This window comes from Chlorocebus sabaeus, chromosome 4 (genome assembly GCF_047675955.1).
Source record: "Chlorocebus sabaeus isolate Y175 chromosome 4, mChlSab1.0.hap1, whole genome shotgun sequence".
NCBI lineage: Eukaryota > Metazoa > Chordata > Mammalia > Primates > Cercopithecidae > Chlorocebus > Chlorocebus sabaeus.
In genome coordinates, this window is record NC_132907.1 from 57,209,751 (window position 1) to 57,231,306 (window position 21,556).

General features: G+C 38.1%; 1 protein-coding gene and 1 non-coding gene across 3 annotated transcripts in view; one reads left to right on the forward strand and one right to left on the reverse strand.

Annotated features, from left to right (window-relative positions):
• Positions 1-21,556, reverse strand: part of WDR70 (WD repeat domain 70) — a 361,196-nt gene that overhangs the window by 44,282 nt on the left and 295,358 nt on the right. For both annotated transcript variants that reach the window (XM_007961416.3, XM_007961419.3), the window contains exons 11-13: positions 11,116-11,215; positions 7,777-7,861; positions 5,911-6,049 (exon numbers count right to left, since the gene is read on the reverse strand). In XM_007961416.3, the coding sequence (XP_007959607.1) occupies positions 5,911-6,049; positions 7,777-7,861; positions 11,116-11,215 (324 nt within the window). The remainder of the gene's footprint in view (positions 1-5,910; positions 6,050-7,776; positions 7,862-11,115; positions 11,216-21,556) is intronic.
• Positions 8,467-8,573, forward strand: LOC119621522 (U6 spliceosomal RNA). The gene has a single exon (XR_005238079.1). It is a non-coding gene; the product is annotated as a U6 spliceosomal RNA (small nuclear RNA).

Genomic DNA, 21,556 nt, shown 5'->3' on the forward strand with positions numbered 1-21,556 from the left:
TGTATAATGCTACTCCTTGTATGACTCTGGGCAGAGACAATGCTTGACTCCTTTATTTCTAGAAACTTATAAGGAGGTGCAATTCTGCCTGAGTTGGGACTTTATATCAGTAAAATAGATGATTATTCTATTCCCAGTAAGAAATGAAAGAACAGATGAGTTCCTCAACTCCTTCAGAGTCAAACTTTCACAGGTATAGTATCATTAATTTGTTTGAAGTGAATTCCCAGATCAGCTATATCCACATTCAAATGTAAGAACAAAGATACATTCCAAAGCCAATTCTGAGGACTTCTGGAATATCCATTAACTTGAATTATCTTTCTGCTTCCCTCCCTAAGTACAAATAATGGAGACTGACTGTAGTCTGAATGGCCAGTATGTCCCTTACACATTATAAATTAAGATAAGTAGCTAGGTTCATAAAGGGTCTATTATTTTATGGCTCTTTTTATCCATTTAGTCTTCCTCTTCAATCTCTCTGAATTTAAAACATCAATATTCTCTCTTAATAATAACACAAAAACTTTATTTGTGAAATGAAAAGTGTTAACACATTCATTTCCAGAATATACACTCTTTAAATTTATGTTATGCATAATTATGTTACATGTATAACATGTGTAATTATACATCACATGCAAAATGTGATGTATAACATTTACAGCACGCCAGCCCTTTTCAATCAACTTGAAAGTGTTAGCACTTTCATTTCCAGAATATATGCTTTCTCGAAGTACAGAGTTAGCCTCTTGAAAACAATGATGATCATAATATTTCAAACTGACAGAAGACACCAAATACTTCATATTTTGAGTTTTTGTTTTTAGAGAACATGGATGAGGCATGCATATTATACATTTCATTTCTCGCAGGAAAGGGATATTCTGAAAAACAAGCCATGATAGAAGGAAGTAAAAACGTAAGATTATCCTTGTTCTTTACTATCTAAAAAAATGTCTTAAAGAAAAACACATACTATCCAGAAATCAAAAATGAAGTTTTTTTCTTCCTTAAAAGACCTTTACTATCATATTTCTTATGTTAATATTAGGATTTTCAATCAACTTTAATTAATTAATGTATTTATTTATTTATTTATTTTTTGAGATGGAGTCTCACCCTGTTGCCCAGGGTGGAGTGCAGTGGCACCACCTCGGCTCACCACAACCTCCACCTCCCAGGTTCAAGCTATTCTCCTTCCTCAGCCTACTGAGTAGCTGGGATTACAGGCTCCCACCACCACACCCGGCTGATTTTTGTAGTTTTAGTAGAGACAAGGTTTCATCATGTTGGCCAGGCTGGTCTTGAACTCCTGACCTAAGCTGATCCACCTGCCTTGACCTCCCAAAACGCTGGGATTACAGGCATAAGCCACCACGCCAAGCCTTTTCAATCAACTTTAAAATGTCCAAGGCATATTAGTTGAAAATATCAAAGCATATTTCCTTTTCTGTCACTTCAGAGGCCATATGCTAGGTTATGCTAGATGTTATAGCAGTGTTTTCAAAAATAAAGGTTTAGTTTTTTAATTGTTTCTTATCCTCATTTTGTTCAGCCATTATTTACAAAAATAGAGGACTCTCACCAAAGTACCTAAGCAAACAAACAAATTAGAAAAGAGTTAGGCTCAGGTATAAAATTTCTAGCTTTTTTCCTTTCCTCCTTTTCCCTCTTTACCCTTGGGAATGCCTGCTATCTCTGAAATTATTGCGAAAAGCAAATGAGGTACAGAGACCATGAAACAATATCAGGTTAAAACAACCTGATTAACCATGCTTAAGTTAAAAAATATAAATGGTAATATACTGGTATAATTGCATAAACCATGTCCCTTGGTTTATACTAGTTAAAAAGAAAATTCTATTAGTCATTTCACAATAAATTATCATTTGATGAAAAACTACCGAGCTAATAATATTGTTATTTCAGAGCATTTCCCTAAATACTGGCTCTTAAGAAAAGCTTAAAATCTAATAATTTCATCTAAATAAAATTAATTTTAAAAACTGATATGTCATCGCCAAGTTGTATTTTATCCATTCTTTCTTTCCTATGCTTTTATTATATAAAACAGAGTAATGGAAGCCCTTTACGTAATACATAAAAAGCATAACATACTGTCTTACGAAAAAAAAAACAGAAGTGAATTTGTAAACTCAAGATTCAAGTTATATTCTGGAATTCATCTTAGAAAAGAGGCCAATCATACTATTCAAATCACAAAGAATTAGATAAATGAGAGGGGGGAGAGAGAGAGTGTGAGAGTGTGAGAATGTGTGTGAGAGTGTGTGTGTGTGTATTAGTCCATTCTCACACTGCTAATAAAGATATACCCTAGACTGAGTAATTTATAGAAGAAAGAGGTTTAATTGACTCACAGTTCCATGTGGCTGGGGAGGCCTTACAATCATGGTGGAAGGTGAAGGAGGCGCAAAGCCACGTCTTACATGGCAGCAGGCAAGAGAGCAGGTACAGGGGAACTCCCCTTTATAAAACCATCAGATCTCAAGAGACTTACTATCACAAGAACAGCACAGAAAAGACATGCCCCCATGATTCAATTACATCCCACCAGGTCTTTCCCACAACACATGAGGAGCTACAATTCAAGATGAGATTTGGGTGAGGACACAAACTATTTCAGTGTATAATTTGAGGAAATGCAATTAGACTACAAGGGAAATGTCTAAAAATTTTAGCAGAGTTGTAAAATGTGTGCAAGCATTGTATGGTGAAACAGCAAATGTTAAAGAAACATACACCGTCTCGCAGCAAACAGACTTGAGAATCTCTACACTGAATACAGAAAGGAAATTTTTCAGAGAATATGACAATGCAGAGAACAGAATTAGAACAAGTTTTGGGTTTTTAAAAAACTTTGTTTCAAAAATAATTATAGAAAAGGCCCTTGCTGCATTTTTAAGAAGCTATGTTTTTGTGAAGATAGTTTTTAGTTAATAGGAATAATTGCAAAGATCGTTAACATCTGCTGACTGAAAACAATGTTTGGCTCCATATACATATACTGAGCCTGGTGTTCTAGAATATAAGCATGCAGGGGTTTATTCTGTTTTAGAAGAGAGCGTGGGAAGAGCGTAACCAATTATATGTGTTCAGTAAATGAACACATCTAGGACAGACATAATACCATCGTTGTCTGTGCCTTAGTCAAACAAGTACACTACTAACTGCTGATATTAAGAATCTGAGATGCTGCCTTTTATGCAAATTAAAACACACAGCTAAGTTCCTTACTACCGTGGAGTGTGGTATTTCCAACACAAAATTATAAAAGAGGTGTCTTTTGGCTCTTCTGGCAAAATGTTCACCTTTTATTCATTCCAAGAAATATATTTATTTATTTTTTACATTCCAAGAAGACGTAAAACTTGGGACAATAGGTCAAAGGCACTGTTAAAAGCCCCTTTATTTAACATAGCATTCTAATATATAAACAGAAAAATGATACTATTTGATGTTAACAATAACAATAAGCCCTCACCTTCAATAAATCAACAATTTAATAGGACTCCTCAAGGGGTGTGGTTTTGTTCCTATTTGAAGTTCTCTCTTCATCCATCTATTAAAATAGATCTCATAATTTGTCTTCTGACTTTTCTAAGATGATTCAATATTGTATGTTCTATTTATTTAATGAAACTTCTCCTTTCTTAGCTTCTTTTCATTTGCTCGTCTCTTAAATGATGATGTTTCTTACGGCTCATTTTTCTATCCTTTATTCCCTTACCTTAACCAAACTCATCAGCAATCAACATTTCAACTATGCACTATAAATGTTTTTACCAAACCTGTCTCTTCTTTCTCTTATGCACCAAACTTATTAAACCATCTGCATACTGAGTATCTCTACACAGAAGTCCTATAGGTATTTCAAGTTCAACATATCAAGAACAGAATTCACTTTCTTCCAAAATCTGCTTTATTTTATCTCTATGTATTTTTATGTCAATGAACATTCACCCAGTCTCCCAAATTATAAATTTCTGGCTTCATCTACACAGACTCACCAAATCTTATAAAACTAAACTTTATATTTCAACGAGAATTAATCATTTCAAAACTTAGATCCGAATGTGTCTTCCTTTGCTTAAAAAAAAAAAAAAAAAGACACAACATAGTCATTTTCTTATTGTATACAAGACCAGTTTTACCTGACTCTAGATATCTCTCTCCTGCCTCACTCTCCAAAGACACACCTATGATCTACAATATGCCTTACTTGCACTTCCCAAGTATATCTCTCACTCATTCAAAGAATATTAAGAGCTATCTATATGCCAGGCACTGTTCAAAGCACCAAGGATACTGCAGTGAACAAAAAGTTTCTGCCCTGTGTGACTTACATCCTGGTAGAAGAAGACAGACAAAACCAAACAAACATACAATATATGAGGGGTGGTGGTAAGTACTATGGAGAAAAAGATCTACCTATAAAAGTAACACAGAGAACAAAAATGTATCACACTGTGAGACACTGATTTGTCCAGCAAACGGCACGTTCCTCCTATAAACTACAGAAGCCCAGCACGTCCTTAAAAGTGCAATCATATTGTCTACATTCCTTAATTTATTTACAGTTCAACTTAAGCTACAATTTAAAAATACATCAAGTGTGATACTGAAATGTACAGTCATTTAGAGGCATAGTAGAACACAGCTTATATCTGGAACAAACGATTACAATAATTTTACTTTCTGAGATGAAAGTTGATAGATTTGATTGTTTTCTTTGATTCTAGTGTTTTAGTTGGCTCCTAATACACCCAGAAAAAGCAACGTGAATGCTGGCACATTTCAAATTATGTCATGAGATTAGAATCTATTAAACATAAGTACTCATGTAGAATTAATCTCATTGTTATTTCACTTTTCATATAATACTCTAACTATACTGTGGTTTTACATTCAGAACCTACAAATTAAGACTTCATAATAATACTAGATCATTAGAGACAGGAGTTTTTTGCTGGTGATTTAAAAACAGTTGTTCAATTGTCTGAGTCACTTAAGTGCATAATATGTCTCAACTGTCTACCAAGAGCTGAAACAACTGGAAAAACCTACATAACAACACTGTTTAAGATACAGGACATTACTAAAAGATTTGACAATGAGCCAAAGAAAATGTACACAGACGTTAATTGGCCTGTTTCATACTGAGAAGATTACAATGATTTGCCTTACCACGTAAATAATAATATACAGTTTAAAGGAAGTCAAATTTTCCTCTGGGAATTTTCATTCTTATTGTATAACATGTGGCTCCAGTCTCAGTCTCAGGACATGAAAAAATGAATGAATGAACAAGTGAATGCTGGTGTTTTAGTGTTTATAAATCTATGAAGAAAAGTAATGTTTTTTCTTTCAAGTGTAGAAGTTAAATCTGAAATGTTTTCAATTTCCAAATCACTAAATAGCAATTAGGTTCAGTGCAAGCTGAGCCTGACAACCCACACAAGCAGAGTTCTGTCAAAGTTTTCATGGTTTCAAGAACAATGTTAAACTTCGTCACTTCTTAACCTTTCACTTCCGTCAACAATCCCTAGATCCTCACAAACATGCCCATTCTGGGATGCTCCTTTCTGTATCCTACATGATGATCATCTTCTTCCCTCCTCAATTTGGTTGGTAGAGTGGGGAAAACATCTCAGGCCCAGCTGAAATTCCTACTAAAGTGCAGGCCCATAGGAAATACTGGGTTGTGGAAAGGGATAGGGTAGATCAGCAGTCCACAACATACTGATAACTCCTATGCTAGAGTGAAAAGCAGTTATCACCGTGCTCTCAGGGCCAGGGCTTATGTTCTACTTAACAAACAAAACCAAAAGATGGGTAAGAGGAAAACTTTATGTATTCTCAAGGCTGAGGAGAAAAGAATATACATACCGCATCTGTGATGTCTATTTCATACACCCTTTGGAAAGTCCTACGCTCAAAGAAAACAAGTTTGCCGCTGCCACATCCTCTTTGAACAGATGTACCAGTGACTATGAGCTTATCATCTGGACTGAAACAGCAATCAGTCCTACAGAAAAAAAGAGTTTATGAGTATAAGCTTATGACCTCCACAACAATCCAGCAATAATTAGTGAATTAAATAAAATATAAACATTGCTGTAATAAGAGCTAACTCCTATATAGGGCTTATGAGTCAAGCACTTGCATTAATTTGTTTAATCATCACAATAATCCTATGTGATAGTTATTACCCATATTTTACTGATGAGGAAACTGAAGAAAATAACTTAATTACACCTTGCACATGGCAACACAAGTAAGTAGTGCAGCTGGGATTCAAACTTAGGCAGTCTGACTCCGGAATCTGTACTTTTCAACTTCTACATTGTAATGTTTTTTAATGTAAAGGGAGTGTAAAAAAGTCAATATAGACATTAAGAGTGTCTACAGACAGATATATGACTAATGTCTAAGTAAAATGATTACTTTGGCCATTTTTTTAAAAACTATTTTTACTAACACCACTACCATCACCCCCAAATAATTTGAGTTATGTCAAGTTGAGCACCATGAAATGAGCCACAGGTTGCACTGCTGGAACCTAATTGATGGCTATGATTCCAAGGCTCTTGTTGTTAGCAGTCTGGCCATCTGTTTGCGACTAATCTAAGACATGACCCAAACAAGTTATAAAGTTAGCATTACTTGCAGCAGGCATAATAGCTCAAAAAATTATCAGTTATAAACTCATGTTTGTTTGTTTTAACATAAAATGCCATGGGCAGAGGACCATGTTAGAGTTAGTACCACATTATCATACAGTTTCCTTCACTTGATACTTCCATTATCTTCATGCTCTTCTCTGTTGATCATTATTTCATTTCTACCAAAATAGAACAATTTGCCTAGGTACCAACCATAGGACTCAAAGGTCAAGTTTTACCTCAGCTGCTTCAAGAAAATCTTTAAAAGTTTCAGGTGCCAGTTTAGCAGATTGGAGATAACAGTGTTCAGCAAGACAGTCTGAACAAGTGAAGCACGCTGCATTACTGATTTGAATGATTTAAAAAATGAGAAAATGAGCTATACCATAAATGCTCAGTAAATATTAAACACTACTTTGATGGTATTAGAGCTCAGTGGTTTTTTTTTTCCTTTTTTTTTTTTGAGATGGAGTCTCGCTCTGTTCCCCAGGCTGGAGAGCAGTGGTGCAATCTTGGCTCACTGCAAGCTCCGCCTCCTGCGTTCATGCCATTCTCCTGCCTCAGCCTCCCGAGTAGCTGGGACTACAGGTGCCTGCCACCAGGCCTGGCTAATTTTTTGTATTTTTAGTAGAGACGGGGTATCACCATCGTTAGCCAGGATGGTCTCGATCTCCTGACCTCATGATTCGCCCGCCTTGGCCTCCCAAAGTGCTGGGATTACAGGCGTGAGCCATGGCACCCGGCTGACTGGAGCTCAAATTTTTAAAAATCACAAATTTTAAAAGGCCTACCTTGCCATTTATACAATATTAAAAGAACAACTGAATCTCTTAAAATATATTTTACTACCCCAAGACTTGTACGTGTATACAATACACACAAACATGAATAAATCAAATATATAATTTTAACCTCAAAAAAGTGAAGTCTGAAGAATGTGTTTATATATATATTTCAAAAAACAGATTTTGATCACTCAAGTCTCTTTTCCAGAAGATCTAAAAGACATATGATATAAATTAACATTAAGGTAAAAGTACTTCTTTTCCATTCTTCTATGCCGATCAAATATTTAAAATATGCTACTTACATTGGGAACATGGTGGGAAGACTAGAGGCCGAAAACAGTGGCTTGTTAAATTGTCGGATGTCCCATAATTTTAATGAATCGTCACCTGACAGAGGAATGAGGGGAAAAAAAGACAGAAAAGTGAATTGTGCAAAAAGAACTTGCTCCCAGTTTAGTGTCTGCTACACTTAATGTACAACTATAAGGAAGAAAGGGAAGGGGAAGGGGAGAAAAAGGGAAGAAAGAAAGGCAGAAAGAAGCTAGATTCACACAAGCATGTTTTACTTTTTTAACTGTTCAGAGAGCTTGAAAACAGCAGTCGCAAGAACAGTTGAAAGCTATGTGATAATGAATTGGGCTTCCAGAAATTACTTTCCAGATAGATGCAAGCTAGAAGGAACCCTGGAGAATCTACTCTAAAGTATGATATTAGAGCAGATGGTAGTTCCCCTGTGGTGTATTTGAGCATACATTACTTCTTGAGAAGATTTTAATTTAACAGCTATCAGGACTGAAAATAGTTCAATTCACAACAGATTCCTTTTCCCACTGGTGAGTAAAGCTATCCATTAACATTAATAAGGGTGAGCCATGTGATTCGCTTCCCTCCAGTGTAATTCTACCTATAGCTATCATTCTTCACTTTGCTGGGGAGTACAGCTTTACCAAGCCATTTAAAGAATAATGAATATTTTTAAGGAATCACTTTTTGTGCTCATTTTGGCAGCACATATACTAAGACTGGAAGGATACAGAGAAGATTAGCATAGCTCCTGCACAAGCATGACGTGTAAATTTGTGAAGCATTCCATATTTATTTAAAAAATAAATTCTAAAAAATCCCTTTTTAATATTTCTACAAGGCTAATTCCTGAACAGAACAAAAGCCAAACTCACATAAATAATGTTTTTGCTGTTCTTTCTCCCCAGTGCCCACAGCTGAGACCTGCCTCAACCCCTTGGGTCCAATAAGGAATGAGAATCAGGTGCAAGTGAGGAGAATAAAGAGTTCAGTAAAAATCCCCATTTTTACAGTGAAGCTTCCTCTGAAACCCAACTTTTGGCAGGTGCACTAATCCATAACTGGCTGGATACAGGACCTGCTTGTACTGGGAGAACTTTGTAAGGCTCACCTTTGGAATGTTACTTTATTGCTTTTAGTCTTTTTTTTTTTTTTTTTTTGAGATGGAGTCTTGCTCTGTCACTCAGGCTGGAGTGCAGTGGCATGACCTCAGCTCATTGTAACCTCAGCCTCCAGGTTCAAGTGATTCTCCTGCCTCAGCCTCCCGAGTAGCTGGGACTACAGACATGCGCCACTACATCCAGCTAATTTTTGCATTTTTCGTAGAGACACGGTTTCATCATGTTGTCCAGGCTTGTCTCAAACTCCTGGCCTCAAGTGATCCACCTGCCTTGGCCTCCCAAAGTGCTGGGATTACAGGTGTGGGCCACTGCACCCGGCCTGCTTTTAGTCTTTAAAAAAAGGTTACACATCCCCACAATCTTCAAATAATAAGAAAACATTAACCTGTATTAATTCCATCTAATCCAGAGGTTATGCAGCTGGCAGAAGCACCTTGTAACACCCTGAGGACTCTGCTGAATAGACTTCCACCTGCCATACTGTATACATCCAGGAAGGAAAATGATGGAATACAGTATACATGTGGTATTGACCAGTTAAGTTATCCAAAAGCTTGTGTGTGTGTGTGTGTGTGTGTGTGTGTGTGTGTGTGTGTGAGTGAGAGATGGAAGGGAAAGGTAAGAATTATCACCAAAACGGCTTTGACTGAAATAGAGTTACTTTTATACTTCTAAGGGAGTAATTATCAACTGGGTAATTACTCAGTTGAGTAATTATGGGCTCACCTATTTTATCACCTGTGAAGAATTTTCAAGCTACAGTCTCCCTTTTCCCCCTCTTCTTCCCTAACTCCACCTCAGAGGCTTGGATATACCATCCCAAAGATGCAAGAGTGGATGTAAGAATTCCTAAGTGGAGCATTCACCATTTGAAAACTTTCCCAGGGAATTCAGATACACTCTTGGGATGAGAACCATTGTTTTAAAAAAAGAATATACAGAATTTTAATTGGGAGTCACCTCTGAACTCAAGTAGCAGGTTAGAATTAATGGACCAAAATACATATTTTGTACATATCCACATTTGCCATGTGTATCATAGAGAATTACATGTATATGTAGTTTGATTTTTTTAAGTTATGCAAATGAGAGTAGTTTAGATATAATAGTAAAGTTTCCCTAAAGAGAACCTGAATGAGTTCCCAAGGGTAAAAGGACAGGGACTAGTTAAATTGAGGGGAAAGCTGTGCCACTTCTCTTGCCTCTCTCTTCACTTCCACTATCCTTTACACTGGATTGTAAAGTCTTTCAGGAAAAGGATTCTGTCTATGATGTTTACTGTTTATATCCAGCACCTAGCATAATGTTAGCTCATAGTAGATGTTCAATATACAGTAGTCGAGTGACTGAATAAATAGCTAAATATAGCACTGTTAGATTCACCTGCCTAAAATGTAGCTCCTCCCTTGGCCTACAGAATAAAGGCTATATAAGGCCCTCTGTAGCATAGTTGCCACCTACTTACCATGCTATTAGTATTTCTTTTCTTTATGTGATATTTAAGACCCTCTGTAACATGGCTCCAGCCTACTTACCATGCTATTTTTCTCTCCCCACAAATGGGTCTATAAGAAAATCTTCAGCTATGTCCCATACTCTCCCATAATGCTGCCTTCACTATTCTCCATCTCCTTCTATCAATACACAACCTATCTATGTGATAAAGATTTAGCAAAAAATTAGGAAGCTGTACCCAAGCATATGCGTATGGATAAGTAAACTTACAATATGACCATATAGAACTATTTTTGAAAATCTCATCTAGATATAGACTTTTAAAAAAAAACTAAATTGGGTTAGTATTTGAACTGGGGAAGGAAAAAAAAAAGCAATGGTCAAGCAACAAATAGAAGACTTTGAAGTAACAGATACAGAATTATAAAATGGTATAGAAAGAATCTAGGTGATCATCTATAAACTTCCCAAGGTAGAAGCAAAGATCATTTTTGTGGAGGCTTCAAACTCTTACAGAATTTGAATCTAAATGAAACACTTAGGCAAAAAATAAGTAAATATTTAAACATTTTACTTGGTAATTTTTAATACAAACAATGTTGCAAAGTTGGAAATGTATTTTAATGAAGAAATCAGACTGGCAAAGGTGCATTAACAAAAATCACAGCAAGCTTTACTAAGCACTAGGGTATTATTGTCATATTTGTTAAAGATGATCATTTTATATGGAGAAATACATCAAAAAGAACGTTTTTAACCTACCTCCACGAGAGGCAAGGACATTACCATCATAGGAAAAAGTCACGCAAGAAGTGTCTGTGCCCGAGTCATGAGCCTGTTTATAGTGGAACTTAGGATGAACCTATTCACAAAGACAAGGAAAGTATTAATATCTCACCTGAATTCAGAAGAGAACACGTTTGTGGCAAGAACATTTCACTTTGTCATGATGAAAATGATACACACCTATAAGCAAAGTACTAATTTCATGTGATTATAACTTGCTTTAAAAAAAAAAAAACCAAATGGCTTTTCAAAATATCCATTTGCTTTAACAAAGAACAGAGAAGGTAAGTCCTAGCAGGAGATATTTTTCCAGATTGCCCTAGCAAGCTCTGTACAAGACAAGACTACAATAACTTCTTCATATTATGCTTATAAAGTTATTGGGTCAATTTCCTGTATTTATCTGAAAGAGTAAATATAAATCAAAATTACAAATTAGCACATTATTTATTTACCCCAAAATATTTATTGTATTCCTAGGATATGCCATACACTCTGCACATGGTTGGAGGTCTTGAACTATCCTTAATGTGCCCGTGGAATTAATAATGATAATAGTAACAGCAGCTAACCCTTATACAATGCTTATCATATCCTAGGCACTATATGTCTTCCTATCTTGCCTATTTAGTCCTCACAATCACTCTGTAAGTTAGGGTCTATTATTACCATCTCCATTTTATAGTTTGAGAAACTGAGGTACAGAAACTTAAAAACCTTGTCCAAGGCCACACAGTTTGTAAGTAGTAGACCTGGGGGTTTGAACCCAAAAAGACTATTCTTAAATATTGAATTATAATCCTTCTCTTACTGATCTATCTTAATAGTATTTTTATTTCTAATGTTGTTTCTACACAGTTAATGACCTGTAATTCTACTATACCAATCTTGCCACTCAGTTATGACTCAGCAACCAGTACAAGGTACTAGAAGTCAATTACCTCAAAAAGCATGGTCTACATGAACAAAGACATTTGGTCCATTAAAAACTTTGTCCCCTACATAGCTGTCATTAGTAGAGTAACCTCTATAATAGCTGTGTGTGCGTGCCTGTGTGTGTACCTGCGTATGCACACACACATGCCATGCTGGCTAATTACACAATGGTTCTGGGCCATTACCAACTTTCTTAGGGTAATTCTATAGCGAAAGACAGGGGCACTGCTGGTAATGACACGATGTGAGTCCCTCCTGGGAGCCACAGGTATGGTAAAGCAAGTGAGCTCACCTCCATTGTTCTAGTAGCAACCCTTAATGAAGAATGAGTCACAAAACAGATCTTGTGCACTTTGCCCTCCAAATAATATCCCTGACACCCAGTCCCTGGGCTTACACCTAAAAAATCCAGTAATGAGGAGTACACAACCTTATAAAAGCAGGCCAGTTCATTAAAAAATAATAATAATAATCTGCATATACTGAGTGAAAACTGGCTTCTCAGTTCTTCCTCTGGGTAACAGTCTTAGAATTTTATATTAGCGATCATGCTTCCATCTTTCATAAACACAAAGAATTCATTGGTTCAATTTTTTTGTATTGGCATCAACTGTATGTATTGCAGACATTCAGTTAAGCAGAGAAAACACAAATGAGCTGAGATAAACACAGTTTCTCAAAGACTGGGCAGTCCCCAGAAAGGATACAGATCAGCACACAGAGTGACAAGTGCTACAAATGGGGAAATAGAGAGTAATATGTAAGTACTGAGGACAAGGTCCTAACCCAAACTTGACAACGAGGGAGAAAAGCAGTGAAGCAGAGACCTAGCAGATAAAGTAAAAGTTAGCAGTTGCAGGAGCAGGAGGTGAGGGCAAGAAAAGAGTATTTCAGTCAGAGGGTACTGCAGTGTGGTAAGCCGAATTTTTACTCTTGTGACCTCTGCACCCTAGTGTGATGTCCATGAATACCCTATATGGTCAAAGGAGCTTGGCAGGTGTAATTATGGTTACCAGTCAGCTGACCTTAAAATAGGGAGATTATCTTGGATTGCAGGTGGGGTTGAAGCAGTTGCATGAGCTACAGTGCCGACAAGAAAGTCACAGAAATGTGATGGAAGAGGAAGTCAGAGAAATTTGAGACATGAGAAGTGTTTAACATGTCAGTATTGGCTTAAAGATGAAGGGGGCCACATGTCAAGGAAACAGGGATCTGAATCCTGCCAACAACCATTGAGCTTGAAAGAGGACCCTGAGCTCAGACTGAGAGTCACATACCAAGGCAATACTCTGATTTTAGCCTGGTGAAACCCTGAGAAGAAAATCCAGCCACACTGTGCCAGACTTCTTACCTACAGGAATTGTGAGAAACCAAAGGCATGGTGGGGAAATGATATGAACAGGCCCCAGATATCAAGGCCGTAGAAGCCATGGGATATGGTTTGGATCTGTGTCCCCACCCAAATCTCATGTCAGATTTTAATTCCCAATGTTGGAGGTGGGACTTGGTGGGAGGTGACTAGATCACAGAGATGGTTGCTTATGAATGGTTCAGCACCAGTCCCTTTGGTACTGTCCTCATGATAGTGAGTTCTCATAAGATTTAAAAGTGTGTGGCACCTCCCTCCCTCTTCACTTGTTCCTGCTCCTGCCATGTGAGATGCCTCACTCCCCCTTTGCCTTCCACCAAGACTGTAACTTTCCTGAGGCATCCCCACAAGCCAAGCAGATGCCAGCATCATGCTTCCTGTATAGCCTGCAGAAACATGAGCCAATTAAACCTCTCTTCTTTATAGATTGTGCAGCCTCAAGTATTTCTTTATATCGATGGGAGAACAGACCAATATACCATATTAAGAAGCTCAGATTTTATCCTGAAGGCAAAAGGAAGCTGCAAAAGGAGTTTAGGCAGAGGCGTAGCATGACTAAACTTGCTTTATTATTATTATTATTATACTTTAAGTTATAGGGTACATGTGCAGAATGTGCAGGTTTGATATATAGGTTTACAAGTGCCATGGTGGTTTGCTGTACCCACCAACTTATCATTTACATTAGGTATTTTCCTAACGTTATCCCTCCCCCAGTCCCGCACCCCACAACAGGCCCCAGTGTGCGATGTTCCCCGCGCTGTGTCCAAGTGTTCTCATTGTTCAGTTGCCACCTATGAGTGAGAACATGCAGAGTTTGGTTTTCTGTCCTTGTGAGTTTGCTGAGAACGATGGTTTCCAACTTCATCCATGTCCCTGAAAAGACATGAACTCATCTTTTTTATGTCTGCATAGTATTCCATGGTGTATATGTGCCACATTTTCTTAATTCAGTCTGTCACTGACGGACATTTGGGTTGGTTCCAAGTCTTTGCTATTATGAATAGTGCCGCAATAAACATAAGTGTGCATGTGTCTTTATAGCAGCATGATTTATAATCCTTTAGGTACATACTCAGTAATGGAACTGCTGGGTCAAATGGTATTTCTAGTTCTAGGCCCTTGAGGAATCACCACACTGTCTACCACAATGGTTAAACTAGTTTAAACTCCCACCAACAGTGTAAAAGTGTTCCTGTTTCTCCACATCCTCTCCAGCATCTGCTGTTTCCTGACTTTTTAATGATCGCCATTCTAACTGGTGTGAGATGGTATCTCATTGTTGTTTTGATTTGCATTTCTCTGATGACCAGTGAAGATGAGCATTTTTTCATGTGTCTGTTGGCTGTATGAATGTCTTCTTTTGAGAAGTGTCTGTGTTCATATCCTTTGCCCTTTTGATTGGGTTGTTTTATCTTGTAAATCTGTTTGAGTTCTTTGTAGATTCTGGATATTAGCCCTTCGTCAGATGGGTAGGTTTTCTCCCATTCTGTAGGTGGCCTGTTCACTCTGATGGTAGTTTCTTTTGCTATGCAGAAGCTCTTTAGTTTAATTAGATCCCATTTGCCTATTTTGGCTTTTGTTGCCATTGCTTTCAGTGTTTTAGTCATGAAGTCCTTGCCCATGCCTATGTCCTGAATGGTATTGCCTAGGTTTTCTTCTATGGTTTTTATGGTTTTAAGTCTAACATTTAAGTCTTTAATTCATCTTGAATTAATTTTTGTACAAGGTGTAAGGAAAGAATCCAGTTTCAGCTTTTTTTTTTTTTTTTTTTTTTTTTTTGAGATGGAGTCTGGCTCTGCTGCCCAGGCTGGAGTGCAGTGGCCAGATCTCAGCTCACTGCAAGCTCTGCCTCCCGGGTTCACGCCATTCTCCTGCCTCAGCCTTCCGAGTAGCTGGGATTACAGGCGCCCGCCACCTCGCCCGGCTAGTTTTTTTTTTGTATTTTTTTAGTAGAGACGACGTTTCACCGGGTTAGCCAGGATGGTCTCGATCTCCTGACCTTGTGATCCGCCCGTCTCGGCCTCCCAAAGTGCTGGGATTAGTTTCAGCTTTCTACATATGGCTAGTCAGTTTTCCCAGCACCACTTATTAAATAGGAAATCCTTTCCCCATTTCTTGTTCTTGTCAGGTTTGTCAAAGATCAGATAGTTATAGATGTGTTATTTCTGAGGCCTCTGTTCTGTTCTATTGGTCTATGTATCTGTTTTGGTACCAGTACCATGCTCTTTTGGTTACTGCAGCCTTGCAGTATAGTTTGAAGTCAGGTAGCATGATGCCACCAGCTTTGTTCTTTTTGCTTAGGATTGTGTTGGTAATGCAGGCTTTTTGGTTCCATATGAACTTTAGTTTTTTCCAATTCTGTGAAGAAAGTCATTGTTAGCTTGATGGGGATGGCATTGAATCTATAAATTACTTTGGGCAGTATGGCCATTTTCACAATATTGATTATTCCTATCCATGAGCATGGAATGTTCCTCCATTTGTTTGTGTCCTCTTTTATTTTGTTGAGCAGTGGTTTGTAGTTCTCCTTAAAGAAGTCCTTCACAACCCTTGTAAGTTGTATTCCTAGGTATTTTACTCTCTTTGTAGCAATTGTGAATGGGAGTTCACTCATGATTTGGCTCTCTGTTTGTCTGTTATTGGTGTATAAGAATGCTTGTGATTTTTGCACATTGATTTTGTATCCTAACACTTTGCTGAAGTTGCTTATCAGCTTAAGAAGATTTGGGGCTCAGACGATGGGGTTTTCTAAATATACAATCATGTCATCTGCAAACAGGGACAATTTGACTTCGTCTTTTCCTTACTGAATACCCTTTCTTTCTTTCTCTTGCCTGATTGCCCTGGCCCAGAACTTCCAACAGTATGTTGAATAGGGGTGGTAAGAGAGGGTATCCTTGTCTTCTGCTGGTTTTCAAAGGGAATGCTTCCAGTTTTTGCCCATTCAGTATGATACTGGCTATGGGTTTGTCATAAATAGCTCTTATTATTTTGAGACATGTTCCATCAATGCCTGGTTTACAGAGAATTTTTTGCATGAAGGGCTGTTGAATTTCGTTGAAGGCCTTTCCTGCATCTATTGAGATAATCATGTAGTGTTTGTCTTTGGTTCTGTTTATGTGAGGGATTACATTTATTTATTTACATATGTTAAACCAGCCTTGCATCCCAGGGATGAAGCCGACTTGATCATGGTGGATAAGCTTTTTGATGTGCTGCTGGATTCAGTATGCCAGTATTTCACTTAGGATTTTTGCATCAATGTTCATTAGGGATATTGGTCTAAAATTCCTTTGTTGTTGTTGTTGTTGTTGTGTCTGTGCCAGGCTTTGGTATCAGGATGACGTTGGCCTCATAAAATGAGTTAGGGAGGATTCCCTCTTTTTCCATTGATTGTAATTGTTTCAGAAGGGATGGTACCAGCTCCTCTTTGTACCTCTGGTAGAATTTGGCTGTGAATCCATCAGGTCCAGGACTTTTTTGGTAGGTAGGTTATTAATGATTGCCTCAATTTCAGAGCCTGTTATTGGTCTGTTCAGAAAATCAAGTTCTTCCTCTTTTAGTCTTCTAGGGGGCTGTATGTGTCCAGGAATTTATCCATTTCTTCTAGATTTTCTAGTTTATTTGCATAGAGGTGTTTACAGTATTCTCTGATGGTAGTCTGTATTTCTGTGGGATTTGTGGTGATATCCCCTTTAACATCTTTTATTGTGTCTAATTCCTCTCTTTTCCTCTTTAATAGTCTCGCTAGTTGTCTATCAATTTGTTGATCTTTTCAAAAAACCAGCTCCTGGATTCATTATATTTTTTAAGGGTTTTTTGTGTCTCTATCTCCTTCAGTTCTGCTCTGATCTTAGTTATTTCTTGCCTTCTGCTAGCTTTTGAATTTGTTTGCTCTTGCTTCTCTAGTTCTTTAAATTGTGATGTTAGGGTGTCCATTTTAGATCTTTCCTGCTTTCTCTTTTGGCCATTAAGTGCTATAAACTTCCCTCTACACGCTGCTTTAAATGTGTCCCAGAGATTCTGGTACATTGTATCTTTGTTCTCATTGGTTTCAAAAAACATCTTTATTTCTGCCTTCATTTCGTTATTTACCCAGTAGTCATTCAGGAGCAGGTTGTTCAGCTTCCATGTAGTTGTGCAGTTTTGAGTGAGTTTCTTAATCCTGAGTTCTAATTTGATTGCACTGTGGTCTGAGAGACAGTTTGTTGTGATTTCTGTTCTTTTATATTTGTTGAAGAATGCTTTACTTCCAACTATGTGGTCAATTTTGGAATAAGTGTGATGTGGTGCTGAGAAGAATGTACATTCTATTGATTTGGGGTGGAGAGTTCTGAACATATCTATTAGCTCTGCTTGGTGCAGAGCTGAGTTGAATTCCTGGATATCCTTGTTAACCTTCTGTCTCGTTGATCTGTCTAATGTTGACAGTGGGATGTTAAAGTCTCCCATTATTATTGTGTGGGAGTCTAAGTCTCTGTAGGTCTCTAAGGACTTGCTTTACGAATCTGGGTGCTCCTGTATAGGGTGCATACAATTTAGGATTGTTAGCTCTTCCTGTTGAATTGATCCCTTTACTATCATGCAATGGCTTTGTCTCTTTTGATCTTTGTTGGTTTAAAGTCTGTTTTATCAGAGACTAGGATTACAACCTCTGCTTTTTTTTTTTTTTTTTTTTTTTTCCCATTTGCTTGGTAGATCTTCCTCCATCCCTTTATTTTGAGCCTATGTGTTTCTCCTCACATGAGGTGGGTCTCCTGAATACAGCACACTGATGGGTCTTGACTGTTTATCCAATTTGCCAGTCTGTTTTTTAATTGGGGCATTTAGCCCATTTACATTAAAGGTTAATATTGTTATGTGTGAATTTGATTCTGTCATTATGATGTTAGCTGGCTATTTTGTCCATTAATTGATGCAGTTTCTTCATAGCATCGATGGTCTTTATAATTTGGCATGTTTTTGCAATGGCTGGTACCGGTTGTTTCTTTTCATGTTTAGTATTTCCTTCAGGAACTCTTTTAAGGAAGGCCTTGTTGTGACAAAACCTCTCAGCATTTGTTTGTCTGTAAGGGATTTTATTTCTCCTTTGCTTATGAAGCTTAGTTTGACTGGATATGAAATTCTGGGTTGAAAATTCTTTTCTTTAAGAATGTTGACTATTGGTCCCCACTCTCTTCTGGCTTGTAGAGTTTCTGCCGAGACATCGTTGTTAGTCTGATGGGTTTCCCTTTGTGGTTAACCCAATCTTTCTTTCTGGTTGCCCTTAACATTTTTTTCCTTCATTTCAACCTTGGTGAATCTGACAATTATGTGTCTTGGGGTTGCTCTTCTCAAGGAGTATCTTTGTGGTGGTCTCTGTATTTCCTGAATTTGAATGCTGGCGTGCCTTACTAGGTTGGGGAAGTTCTCCTGCATAATATCCTGAAGACAGTTTTCCAACTAGGTTCCATTCTCCCCATCACTTTCAGGTACACCAACCAAATGTAGATTTGGTCTTTTCACATAGTCCCATATTTCTTGGAAGCTTTGTTCATTTCTTTTTACTCTTTTTTCTCTAACCTTGTCTTCTCGCTTTATTTAATTAATGTGATCTTCAATCACTGATACCCTTTCTTCCACTTGATCGAATTAGCTACTGAAGCTTGTGCATGTGTCACGTACTTCTCGTGCCATGGTTTTCAGCTCCATCAGGTCATTTAAGGTCTTCTCTACATTGTGTATTCTAGTTAGTCATTCATCTAACCTTTTTTTTTTCAAGGTTTTTAGCTTCCTTGCAATGGGTTCAAACATGCTCCTTTAGCTCGGATACGTTTGTTATTACCAACCTTCTGAAGCCTACTTCTGTCAACTCATCAAAGTCATTCTCCATTAAGCTTTGTTTCATTGCTGGCAAGAAGCTGCGATCTTTGAAGGAGAAGAGGCACTCTGGTTTTTAGAATTTTCAGCTTTTCCGCTCTGGTTTCTCCCCATCTTTGTGGTTTTATCTACCTTAGGTCTTTGATGTTGGTGACCTACAGATGGGGTTTTGGTGTGGATGTCCATTTTGTTGATGTTGATGCTATTCCTTTCTGTTTGTTAGTTTTCCTTCTAACAGTCAGGTCCCTCAGCTGCACGTCTGTTGAAGTGTGCTAGAGGTCCACTCCAGATTCTCTTTGCCTGAGTATCACCAGCGGAGGCTGCAGAACAGCAAATATTGCGGCCTGATCCTTCCTCTGGAAGCTTCGTCCCAGGGGGGCACCCACCTATATGAGGTGTCTGTTGTCCCCTACTGGGAGATGTCTCCCAGTTAGGCTACACAGGGGTTAGGAAAGAACTTGAGGAGGCAGTCTGTCCGTTCTCAGAGCTCAAACGCCATGCTGGGAGAACCACTGCTCTCTTCACAGGGACGTTTAGGTCTGCAGAAGTTTTCTGCTGCCTTTTGTTCAGCTATGCCCTGCCCACAGAGGTTGAGTCTATAGAAGCAGTAGGCCTTGCTGAGCTGTGGTGGGCTCTGCCCAGTTCAAGCTCCCTGGCGGCTCTGTTTACCTACTCAAGCCTCAGCAATGGTGGACGCCCCTCCCCCAGCCATGCTGCTGCCTTGCAGTTCGTTCTCAGACTGCTGCACTAGCAGTGAGCAAGGCTCCGTGGGCGTGGGACTTGCCAAGCCAGGCAGGGGACAGAATCTCCATGTCTACCGGTTGCTTAGAAAAGCGCAGTATTAGGGCAGCAGTGTCCTATTTTTCCAGGTACAGTCTGTCATGGCTTCCCTTGGCTAGGAAACGGAATTTCCCTGACCCCTTGTGGTTCCCGGATGAGGCGATACCCCGCTCTGCTTCAGCTCACCCTTCGTGGGCTGCATCCACTGTCCAACCAGTCCCAATGAGATGAACCAGGTGCCTCAGCTGGAAATGCAGAAATCACCTTTCTTCTGCGTCAGTCACACTCGGAACTGCAGACCAGAGCTGTTCCTATTTGGCTATCTTAGAAATCTAAATCTGCTTATTTTAAATGATCATTCTGAACACATGTGAACAGACTGGGAATATTCTGTTCCTAGAAAAAAATGAAACTCTGCTATCAACCTCAATAAGGAAAATTTGCCACTTGCTTATATCCCATCAAGTTACCAACTACTAAACTCTAAATGAAACTTTTGGAAGATCTTATAAACAGTGGTAGCAATTTACCCAAAAGTCCTGTACTTCATTTGGCCTCTCAATGAATTTAGCTTTTTATTTGTTTGTTTTAAAAGTTTTGTTTGTTTTTAATGTTAATCAATACGTATAAATATCCAAATAGAAGAAAGACCTATCACTTCATGAGTGATAAGACAGTTTAGTACAGTAAAAAGGGCATTGGGCCAGGAACCAGGAGGCACAAAACCTAGATTCAGTTCAAGCAAAAACTAGCACTGTGACCTGGGACAAATTACTTAGCTTGTCTGGTTCACACTTCTATCTTCCATAAAATAAAGAGATTGAAGTAAATGATTTCCGGGGTCATTTACAGCTCTATGACTCTTAGGGAAAAGACAAAACAGGCAAATGCATAATACTTTATCATTCAATTAACTGATCAATTTATACTTTACTAATAAGACAAAATCTTGAATGTCAATATTTGAAAATATGAGTACACACACGCATATAGATGTGTACACATACATATAGCAGTAAGCAAAGTGAGATAAAGAACCTTAAAAGGTGTAGAATCCTGTAGATTCACATCACACAAACTTCAGTGTGAGCCCAGGGCATGCAGACAGTTCCATTTGATAGTCTTAACTGTGACACTTGTTCCAGAGAAGAATAGTGATGGTATTGTGAATCTGATGCTCCCTAAATTGGTTTTCCTTCCCTGTGCTTTTCACTAACCTGAGTGGGATTCTAAGGTTTAAAGACATATAGCCCTTCCAGTTCTCAAGTAAAGAAAAAGTAATCCGTGTCTGAAATTTAAAAAAAAAAAAAAAAAATTCTGCTAGATCTAACAAGTGATAGTGTAGATACAATATAATGAACGGAATGGGAATATGGGATTTTGACTACAGGTGATTTCATCTTACTGTAGTATGAGGGGACTTCAATAAATATTCATCTGCTACATGTTTATGTCTCCTCATTTAGGATT